The sequence below is a fragment of the Crotalus tigris genome, unplaced genomic scaffold (assembly GCF_016545835.1).
Source record: "Crotalus tigris isolate CLP2741 ecotype Arizona unplaced genomic scaffold, ASM1654583v1 scf7180000017569.284425, whole genome shotgun sequence".
In the NCBI taxonomy this organism is placed as follows: Eukaryota; Metazoa; Chordata; class Lepidosauria; order Squamata; family Viperidae; genus Crotalus; species Crotalus tigris.
Window position 1 is genome coordinate 272,666 of NW_024096480.1, and position 11,760 is coordinate 284,425.

Here is an 11,760-nt window from a genome sequence, read left to right on the forward strand (position 1 = left end):
TGCATTGCTAAAACAGCTACATTAAAAGCTATTCCCAATCATTTCCAAATAAACCTGGAAAAAAGTCCTGGCTACATTAATATATTAAATAATCTTGCCGAAATAATGTTCTTGGACTTCAGGCATTTTGTAGGGTCTTAAAGACATGGTTTTGACACTGAGCTGATCTGGATGGTAGCAATAGCTATTGGTTGTTCTGTTGTTCACAATATATTGTGACTTTTGGATTGGTAAGTATTGGGACTGTTTGAATCAAGTCCTACTATATATTGGGCATAAGAGATATTTTTCCTAATGTATTACAATTTTTAAAAGGTGGCAAGTTTATCACTTCAATACGTTTTTTTCCTATAAATGTCTCCCTTTTCCCCCAGTTGAAAAAGCAAAAGTATTCAGATAAAAGCCGTCTTCCCTGTTTTTGTTCTTTACTTCTTTAATAATACATTACAATGAAATTTAGTTCTTATTTTCACTTTCTAACATGTGACTTTAACAAGTTCTATAATGGTCAATGCCAAGAATTTTAAAGGAAACTTCTTGATTTTTATATCCAGTTTGAAAACCAACTTAACATAAAAACTAATTCATATGAAAAACTCAAATGTTTAGTACTGAAAACACGTAGCACCTATGAGAGCAATACATTGGACCATCTCACACCAATCTATTGTCTAGCATTGTGGGAAAGGGGTCCCTGGAAGTGATAATGAGAGAAATATATAAAGCATAAGTTATACTGCAACTTCAAAATATACTTCAATATCTTAGTAGCATTCTGTATCAAAGACAGCAATGCAACAAAATCCTTGTTAATTATAATTAACTACCAATTTCTGTATTGTTTGTTTTAAAAAATATTGTTCAGCAAAAATAATTCAGTGATCACTTAAAGAATATACATAATTTTTATCATCAGAGGGAACATCATCTGAAATACAGTAGTATCAATATCACTTAGGTTTATGTTAGGTATCAAAGAGTGACAAATGCAGAAAAAAATCTGGACTATGTACAATGGAAAGAAAATCATACTTTAATTAGGAAAAGATAACAGAATGACAAAATAAAGGCAGACATATCATCTAGCAAACATTAGAAATCTAAATGCATCATCTGGATGGTGGGATTAGGGCAATTTGTGACATATGACCACATTTAATCTTCAAATCCCCATTCCACAGCAGGATAACAGTGACCATAATTCTTGAACTCTTGAAAAGTTGTACACATTTTCTTGCTATTTTGAAATGGAAAAGTGGTAAATGTAGGCATGTCATAGGTTTTTTTTTCAAAAAAAAAAGACAACTCCCAAATTCTCAAAGAAGCAACCCTGTCCAAATATTAGATAGTTCAATCTATTATGCAGCCTTACTCTTCTGGATATATTATGGTGACCTTTGCCCTATGGTAATGGTAGTATAGAAACTTGTTCTGAAAAGACCAGTAAATGCATTTTTTTCAAAAAAAGATTAATTACATTCATTTGAAAAACTGGCTCACAGGAATGAGAAGACACTAAATGATAAAGAAAAGCATTATATGGAAATGTGTTCACACTCAATGTGAACAAGATAGCAAAACAACCTATATGACAGAAAAACAACATACTCTATCACAGCGGTTCTCAACCTATGGGTCACGACCCCATTTGGGGTCGATCGACCATTTTTCGGGGGTCGCCAAAGAAGGCAATCTGCCATTTTCTCCCCTCAGGGGGCAGCGCCGCACATGCACGCCGCACATGGGGTGGCGATGCGCATGCGCACCGCGCATGGCGGCGATGTGCACACATGCCACGCATGGGGGCGGCGACGCACATGCGTGCCGTGCATGGGGGCGATGCCCCCATGCGCGCGGCGCCACGCATGCGCAGAACGTTTGTGTGACGGGGGTCACCGTCACACAAACGTTGAGAACCACTGCTCTATCAGAAGGCATAAATAACTAATGGATAGTAAACTGAGTTTCATTCAGAAACAATAAAAAATGGCTGAAAATTGTCTTAAGGAAATATAGAAATATTTGGCATCAAAAGCTTTGCTTGAACATTGCCTTTGATAATATAGGCAAGTACTAACACGGATAATAACCACTAATTCCAAAGTCATATTATAAAATGGAAAGAATATCTATCATCTTCACCACATAAAATTGAGCATAATTTCATCCACCAAAATAATGATCCCTCCATTTTAATTATTTTTTCCAAACCTATCAACTATTATAGATTTTCAGTTGCTTTAGCTCAGGGGTTTCCAACTGGGGGTGTGAAGCAATATTCCAGGTGGTAGAAAAACTTGGGTTTTCAAAATTATAGCATGTATGCATAATTCATTGCCATTATTTCAAGCTTTTGTAAGGGGTGTGAGAATATATCAAAGTGTTCTATAGGAATGCGGGGTATAGAAAAGTTTGGGAGCCATTGCTTTAGCTCCTTCATTTTTGACATATGTTTCTGCTTTTTGGCAAAAATTATGGACCAGGTAAAGCTTGCCAAAATTGTGAAAACCTTTTCGGAAAAGTTTATAGTAGAAATGCCACCTTTGACAGGTATAGCAGGAAATGAGTTTCATGTCAAGATTGTCTCATTCAGTAAACAGGAATTATGTTCAAGTGGAGCACATACTAGACTCCCCCCCCCCCCCATTAGTCTTCCTCATTTAGTAGGCAATTAATGCAGATAGTTTTCACACAATGACATAACATGAAAAATCAGGATTCTCAATCAGGATCCACATGGAAAACAGCCATAGATAAGAAGCAACAGGTAGAAATCCCCTATATGTCATTGCCCCTTCAAATACTTGAAGATTGTGGCTGGATTTCATAACAATGAAAAGATGTCTTGTGAAACCTGTACCCAGGACCAAAAATGTCAACTGAGGTTAAGTCAAATCAGCATTGGAATTGGTAAATGTATTACCTACATTTCTATATCCATCCAAATGCTCAAAAGAGGATGTAGCAGGTTAGCATGTGCCAACTTCATAGGACCATACAGCCAAACATGAGCTTATAATTTTGTAAGAAGCAGCTATCCTATGGCTGGCTGTTTTTCACCAAATTTCAGCTGATAATAGAAAGCAAATAAGCAAAATGCAAATGCAGTTTGTCTCTACCTGTAGCAGATGGATGACAAATAAGCTGCATAGGCCATTGGGCTTAATGTCAAGAGAAGGGATAACTGAGTATTGGAGCACAGTCTGAAACTGGCAGTTCTCCCGCATAGCATTAATAGGGGGAGATGCTAAACAAGGCACTGTATTTCTACTGCAAGATCATAAAACAGATTCTCTCATTTCATATCGCATACATTAATCTGACACTCATGAATATAAACAAAAGTGTGAATCTATATACGTCTATTACAAGATCTCTTTTCCAAATATGCTGCTCCAAATAGAGTGCCTTCTTAGACATGAGCCTGCTAACATGATTCTTCAACTGTAGTGATAAATGTTTTCCGGCGCATGGACATCATCGTTGAGAACATTCTGAACCCCTCGAGCTGCTAAATTTGAAAATGCCACTTGACTGTAAAAATCAAAAGTACAAATCAGATTAGAATTTAACTGCCAGGATGAATTATATCATAGACCTGCCCAGATGCTATAGCAATTCCATCTGGACATGAGTGCACTATTACATTATGATTATTAGCCAATCATAGCCTTACTTTCCTCTTTGAAGACATTTAAATTGCAGACTATAATCATCTCCTGCAATTTTCTTTTTAACTATACATCCAGGAGAATTACACCTTTCACATCCTGAAATTCCCTTCACTCAGCTTACAGTACTTATATTGAATGCACATGTTCTGCTTCGCTATCAAACCTCCATGATTCAACTTAACAATATGGTTAATTTGGTTCCAGTGTTGCAAGAGGAAGAGATGCTATTTTGATCCACTTTCTGCATTAAGTGTTCTGTCCTAAACACCATACAATATAACGTGTCATCCATTTTCATCTTTTGAATTATTAATAAATTCACTTCCCCATGCATCTTAATGATGCTATAACAGCAATCTCCCAACTATCACTTATTGTGGAAAAATATTAGAAAATGGCATAGGAAAGCCTTCACAGCAAAATTCAGAAAATTCAGAAAAAAAAATAATCCTCATTATGAGTCATATATGATTTCTGAAAAATCTGGCTGATTAGCAATAAATTGGTATGTGTGGGTGGGTGAATGTGCATAAAATTTACATAACTCACTCAAAATATCTCAAGCCAAAAACGAAACAAAAACACGAACTAAACTTTTTTATTTCAACTTTTCTTCCTCCTTTATTACTTCCTCCTTTCTTACTACTTTTAGAATGCATGGTTCTCCTTGGAATGTTCTTCTCAAAAAAAAAAAAAATACAAAAGACATGTTTATCTATTTATTTCTTAAGAAATGCCAAGAAAATTATCAAGTGCCCACTGCGATTGTTTTGTTTAAACAAAAGTTTTTTCTTTCAGCAACAAAACTAAATTTAATATTCAAAATCCCTTAAGTTTCCAATTTGTTGGTTTTTTTTTTTAGATTTGTACAGTACTTGTGTCTATTTGATCACATGAAGCATTTCCTGTGTGTATGAGTGCTGAGTTAGTAGTCTGAAATACATGGAACTATTTCTGTGCATCCAGTAGATTTGAAGTGATAGTTTTCCATGGTTAGGGTCTATTGGAATCAGCCTCTTTGAAGGTCAATGCATGCATGAACTGTTAATATCATATTCATGTACTGTGTTTCCTTGTAGCAGTTGTACAATAAGTGAGGTTTTTATTTTTAGTACCATTCAAATAGAAACAGATTTAATAGTAATTACCTTGCAGAATTAATTGTCTTCTGCTTCTTGTGTAGATACCCTGCAAGGTAACCAGAGCAACAAAAAATCTTCACTTGAAAGAAGATGAAAACAATTTACTCGATTATTTCAAGAATGAGACATATACCGGTATACAGGAAGATTCAACAAAAGGGCAACTATAGGCCAACTATCTACTCACCAACAACTTTCAAATTGCTAACTGGAGTGGTAGTTGATGAAGTCCAGCAGCTTCCAAATGAAAAATTCTTTCTACTTGAGCACAAAGGAAGTTGCCCAAATAGCAAAGGAACAAAAGATCAGCTTCTAATTGACAATATTATTTTAGAAAACTGCAAGAGAAGAAAGTCCAACTTCAATGTAGCTTGGATTGATTATAAGAAGTCATTTGACTCTCTGCTACATGACTGTATAATCAAATGCCTAGAAATAAGAATAGTCAGTAGAAACATCAGAAGCTTTGCATAAAGACCATAATTAACCAATGGAACAACCTGCCTCCAGAAGCAGTGAATGTGCCAACACTGAAAGTTTTTAAGAAGAAACTGGACAGCCATTTGTCCAAAATGGTATAGGGTTTCCTGCCTGAGCAGGGGGTTGGACTAGATGACCTTCAAGGTCCCTTCCAACTTTATCATCATTATTATTATTATCAATTGCACAATGTAAGATAAGTTGTTGGTCAATGGTGATAGACTGGGATGGATTAATACTGTTTTCTTCTGTAAGCAATACTGAATAAATAAGGGCTATCAAATATCAAAAACATCTTCTAGGTTATCCCTTTATATGGATGATCTAAAGCTGTATGGAAAAATAGCATCTGACATAGAATCATTGCCTAATAATGTACTATCCATATTTATAGCCAAGATATTGCAGTGGAGTTGGACTGGACAAATGTGCTATCCTTACTATCAACAAGGGGGAAATAATGAAAACAGAAGGAATCAAGATCCCCTTTGGAAATAACATAAAGAATCTGGAGGAAGTAGGTCACTACAAATATCTGGGCATTCTTCCAGTTCACAAATGAAACACACTAAAATCAAGAAGGCTAGAAGTGAATACATAATGAAGAGTGAAGAAGATCTTAAAGTTCAAACTGAGTATAGGAAATATGAATCAGGCAGTTAACACTTGGGCAATTCCAATATTAGATATACAGCTGGAATAATGGACAGGACTCAACCAGAATTAAAAGCCCTGGATAGAAAGATTAGAAAAATAATGAGAGTGGATCATGTCCTTCATCTACGCAGTGATATTGATAGATTCTACTTATCAAGGAAAATAGATAGGAATGGAATGATGGAAATACACCAATCAGTTGAAAAAAGGGAAAATGGGCATTGAATAATATCTAAAGGACAGTGAAGAAGATGCACTGAAGCTACTATATCATGAAGGCTTACAGAAACCAAAGTGGCCTATAACAGGAGTCTCCAGCGTGCGGGCGACCGGGCCACAGGAATGGCTTGCACATGCACACGAGCCCCAGCGCCATCACCAGTGCCGCCATGGGTGCGTGCAGCCTGCTTGCGTATGCTAGCACCATCATTGGGTGTGCAGCCCTCTTGTGCATGCATGCATACACATTTCCCTACTCCTCCCTTTCCCTCTGGGCTGCCAACCTGGAAAGGTTGGGGAGCTCTATCCTATAAGAAAGACCAAATAAAGTATAGCAAAGAGACATGGCAAGGCAAAGTATTACATGGCCAGTACAAAACAGAAACCCTCTTAATAAAAATCACAGGACTTACACTTTATAATTAGCAGGATTATAATGATGAATATAATTGCACATGCTCCAATACCAATGTATAGGCCTATCCGATAATATGGATTCTTCCCTTGCTTCCTTACTATTGTAGACATATAAAATGAAATATTCTGAAAAAGCAAATAAACAAAAAACATCACAGCAGAACCAGACTGAGCTGAAGAATTTATTTATTTAATGAAAGCTATCTAGAGTCAACTAGAGCCAGCAACCTCTAAAGTATATTTATTATTTGCATTATTATTCATGAAAGTTAATGGGACATTTATCCCATCAATTCAAGATTTTAATTTAAGAAAACCATTTATCAGATTACTTCTCATTCATTTGTTTCAAACTCTTCCTCAGAACTGACACTTTGGTGGGGGGTGTTCTGTGTGTGTGTGTGTGTGTGTGTGTGTGTGTGGTTTTTTTTTAAAGAAAGATTTATTCAAATTTTAAAAGTATAAAGTTATAAATTCAAAATTTGGCCCACAAAAGACTCAACTGGCTCTCACCCTTATGTTGTTTGGGAAATTAGTCACAAAAAAGTAACAAAATGTTGTGTAAGTGTTCAGATAAGCTCTTCTTTGGCAAATTGCTAAAAAAGAAAAGCTAAAAGAAGAAGTAGGGAGGTGAAAAAAACAACAACCATGCCATCAGCAGTTAGTAGCAGTCTTAAGATGAGACATGATGGGAGCAGTGGTGGGATTCAGTTCTCATCACTTCAGCAGAACCGGTAGCTAATTTTTTGTTGCCCAGGCCCAGAATGGACTTCCAGAAGCAGCATCCACACAGAGAACCGGTTGTTCACATGTTTGAATCCCACCACTGGATGGGAGACTGTGAAAATAATAGAATATCTATCTAGCAGTAAAGTAGTTGCTGTTCCACTTATAATTCTCCTTAGAACTTCGGGGATGTAGATACTAATAGTATTTGGATACACACATGTGCATGCACACACAGTATTCCAACTGTGATTCCCTGTCTCCATCACTGGTTGTTTATTAAGTATGTCACAGAAAATTGAGTAAAATAATAACATTGGCCTTCAATCTCTATTTTTTAAAATTGAATTGGAAGTTTTTAAAATTGTTTTTGCAACCTGTGCAATGGTAAATAGAATACTTCCAGAAGTGGGAAGATTTTTTAGAAAGTCCCTCAGTCTTGCTAGGATTGAACCTCAGTGTGCCCTTCCTGAGATAGACCTCCACAGGCTCCAAGCACTGGGTAATTGGAAACACCAATATACTGGTGTTACCTGACCTAACCCAGTTTATCATGATAAATTATATCAAAAACTGCTGGGAGATCAAGGAGCACCAGGATGAACACCAATCTTATCCCAATCCTACCATAGTTCATTGACAATTACAATAGTATTGGCTATGTTCCAAATCCTGGCCTAAAAGCAGACTGGTATGGGTCCAGATAATATGTTTCCTTCAGGGTCCTCTGAGATTGAACCCTAAGCATTTTCTCTATCACCTTCCCCTAAAATGGAAGGTTGGAAACTGGATGGAAATTGTCCACGATCAATAAGTCCAAGATAATCCCTTAAGAAGCAGATGCACCATGTCGTCTTTCAAAGCATTGGTGATTACCTTTCTTCAGAAAAGCAGATAGTATTGGTTACCTCCTAGGCAGTCTTAACCATTCAGAGCAGACCTGGATCTAACTAACATATGGCCAAGTTTACAAAGTGGAGAATTAAGTGCACTTTACAGAATTGAATTCATTCAAGATAATCCTATAAAACCTTGCCTCAGGCAGTTCAACAGGACATGTCCACTCAGAGTCCAATTCCCAGCAGATCCAAGAAATTTTATTTGCCAGATAACAAGAATATTCCCCATAGTAACCCTGCACATAGTCCTGTGACACATCTCTTCCCACCCAGAATTCCTCTTCCTCCAAAGCCATACTAGGGTTCTCTTTATCTCTCAGAGCTCCTGAGGAAACTAACTCTGTATTTTCTCAATGCTATTTCCATTATTTATATTCCCAGAATAAACCTCTTTAGAAGTGTCATAATGCCTTTTGATGCCTAGTATCTGAAACATGATAGTATGGGCACCCAATAATTCATGGACACCAAAACTCCCCCCCCCCTTTTTTTTTTTTTCTTCAGATACTCACTAAAATTTATAGCCAATTCTGGGAAATTGACGACACTGAGAAGAAGTAGATAAAGTTTGCTAGGTTTCCAGAAGACTTAGTATATATAAACAGCTACCAATTCATATGCAAACACACACACACACACACACACACACACACACACACACACACAAATACATAAGCACAGAGACGCTTTTATGTTGATACTTACATTGACTGGAGATTCAGTAATGAATACCCGTTTTGGTTCAGAAACAAAATTAGACGTACTGAAATATATAGGAGTTGTATGAAGCGATGCTGAAAAATAAGGATATTAATACAGAATAAAACAAATCTGTATTTATATAACTGTCTCTCTCAATATATAGACAGAATAAGTAAAAACGTTTGGAAGACAGAATTCCATAAAATCTGTAAGGATCATTCATTCTATTTTTTCAACATCCACCATTTTCACCTCTAAGCAAATCTTATAGAGTTAGACTGATATTTGTGTCTTAATATGCCTTTTGGGGGACATGTTTGTTTTAACTGGTTTGTACAACTTGAGACAAATCATTTCAAATGATATACACACCTATACATATATTTATAAATATACACAAACATATATATGTATCTGTATATTTGTGTGTACACAAATATACACATACATACATTTTATGTATATACATACATGCATGCATACATACATACATACATACATACATACATACATACATATATATATATATATATATATATATATATATATATATATATATTTGAAAATTTGCATAAAAATACGACTCCTGGGCATGTCTATGGTACAAATAAAATACGAACACCAGGAGAGTATAAATATAAAAATATACTTTACTAAAAGCTGCCAAGCTTTCGTTTGGAAACTCCAAACATCATCAGGGCTAAGGAGCCAGTAAACAATGATGACTTAAATGGGTTTTGCCGGCATCTGCACCGGCTCATGGACCGCGTCACCGGTCCCGGCCGGTTAATTAGTGTTCCAGATGTTTCTTTATTACTCTCCTTACGCTTCCTTCTATGGTTCTTCCGGATCATTCCTTCCACTATCTCATTACTGGTATTCATCTCCTCCACCACCCCTTTATCCTTATTTCCTTCCATAGCACTGACCCTCCTCCCCTTTTTGTTTTCATTCTCCACCCTGGGGGCATCTGTTTCTCCTCTATCAGTGTTACAAGCTTCCCTGAGCTCACCGACGCTCCCCCACATACACGCTTTTCCCAATCCCTGCTCCACACCCTTTCTTCTCACTCTTCCACTGTCATGAGTAACTTTCATACGGGTGTTACATATTTGGGGGTCTATGCCTCCTCCTCCGTCCTGGTAATCTTCGTGTCGACAGTTCTCCACTGTTCCATTTGTTTGCTGCGTGATCGGGTGCTTACCCCGTCTCTCAATTCATCCCTCCTCCCTATCACACGCTCTTCCCCATTGCTGATAGGAACGGTATTCAGGCGGACACCAGGTCTCCAGATCTCTGCATTCTGATTCCCTGCGTTCTCACTCCCCTCTTCTGTGCTCGTCTTTGGGGGGACTTCAAAGTGTTCATCCCAGGAGGGGGTTGTATTGTTGGTGGGGGTGTTCCTTATCTGGAACACTAATTAACCGGCCAGGACCGGTGACGCGGTCCATGAGCCGGGTGCAGATGCCGGCAAAACCCATTTAAGTCATCATTGTTTACTGGCTCCTTAGCCCTGATGATTTTTGGAGTTTCCAAACGAAAGCTTGGCAGCTTGTAGTAAAGTATATTTTTATATTTATACTCTCCTGGTGTTCGTATTTTATTTGTACCATAGACATGCCCAGGAGTCGTATTTTTATGCAAATTTTCCAGCATATATATATATATATATATATATATATATATATATATATGTAGGTCTTTGGTTGTTCGAGTTTTTTCCCGCGTAAAATTGGAAGTGTCTTGGCGACGTTTCGATGAAGTCCCATTCGTCTTCTTCAGGCTGGTGTTTTCAGCTTCGTGCTTTGAGCAGACAATCGTGTGTGGTCCTTAGCGTGTTTCTTTCCTTTTACACTGCCAGTGGGGGGGGGTAGTGAACTGAGTGGGTGGATAAGCTTGGCTGTGTTCCTGATTGGGGTGGAGGTTTGTTTCTGAATGGTTCAGGAGGGGCTTGGCTGTGCTCTGATTGGCTGGGGGAGTGTTCTGTTTGGTTGTGCATCAAGTTAGTACTGACTTGTACAGACGGGGTTTGAGGATTTGTTTTGGGCTGCTTGCTACATTGTTTTGTTTTTTTTTGGCTTCGCGTTCGGGTCGTAAGCTTCCTCTTCAATGGAGGGTGTCAGTTTGCTTCCTGGTATGGATCGGGTTATACAAAAGGTGGCTAATGATGCACTGTAGTCTGTGCCTCTGGTTTAGTGGTCATGCCTCCGTTCATCGGTGTGGATTTGGGGTTGCTTTTTGCGTGGATGTGTGGTAGTGACATCCTGTGTGGTTTTTGTGAGTGTGGGTCTGGTGTCATTCTTTGTGTTAGGGAGTCGTTTGTCAATAAGGGCGGGTTTCCAAATGGCTGGTAGGCGGTAGGTATCATCTCGCTTGTTCATGCTGTGTGGGCGTTTTTCTATCTCGATGGCTTCTCTGATTATTCTGTTATTAAAATATTCACTTTTGGCAATGGTTCTGGTATTTTTAAAGTCAATTTCATGTCCTGTGGCTTTAAGGTGTTGGACCAGGGAAGATCTTGGTTCCTCTTTTTTGACTGAGTTCTTATGTTCGTCAATGCGTGCACTTATTCTTCTGTTGGTTTGTCCGATGTATGTGGTGGGACAAGTGGTGCATGGGATTTCGTATACTCCTTGATTTTCTAATTCAATTTTATCTTTGGGGTTTCTAAGGATGGTGGATATTGTTCTGTTTGTGCAGAATGCTGTTTTGATGTTGTGTTTATGGAGGATCTTACTGATTCTGTCTGTGGTGCCTTTTATATATGGGAGGAGGGCTTTGCAGTTTTCTTGTTCTTTGTCTTGGATTTTAGTGGGGGTTTCTTTTTGGATTAGGTTTGTAATC

At 37.7% G+C, this 11,760-nt stretch overlaps 1 protein-coding gene across 1 annotated transcript; it reads right to left on the reverse strand.

Annotated features, from left to right (window-relative positions):
• Nucleotides 1-1,830: 1,830 nt before the first annotated feature.
• On the reverse strand, nt 1,831-9,008 carry LOC120313291 (hepatitis A virus cellular receptor 2-like; the record flags this gene model as incomplete). The annotated part of the gene is made up of 4 exons (XM_039355045.1): nt 1,831-3,534; nt 4,823-4,862; nt 6,586-6,715; nt 8,920-9,008. Coding segments are annotated over 4 exons (353 nt in total), but the record flags the coding sequence as incomplete, so codon positions are not given.
• Nucleotides 9,009-11,760: the final 2,752 nt, after the last annotated feature.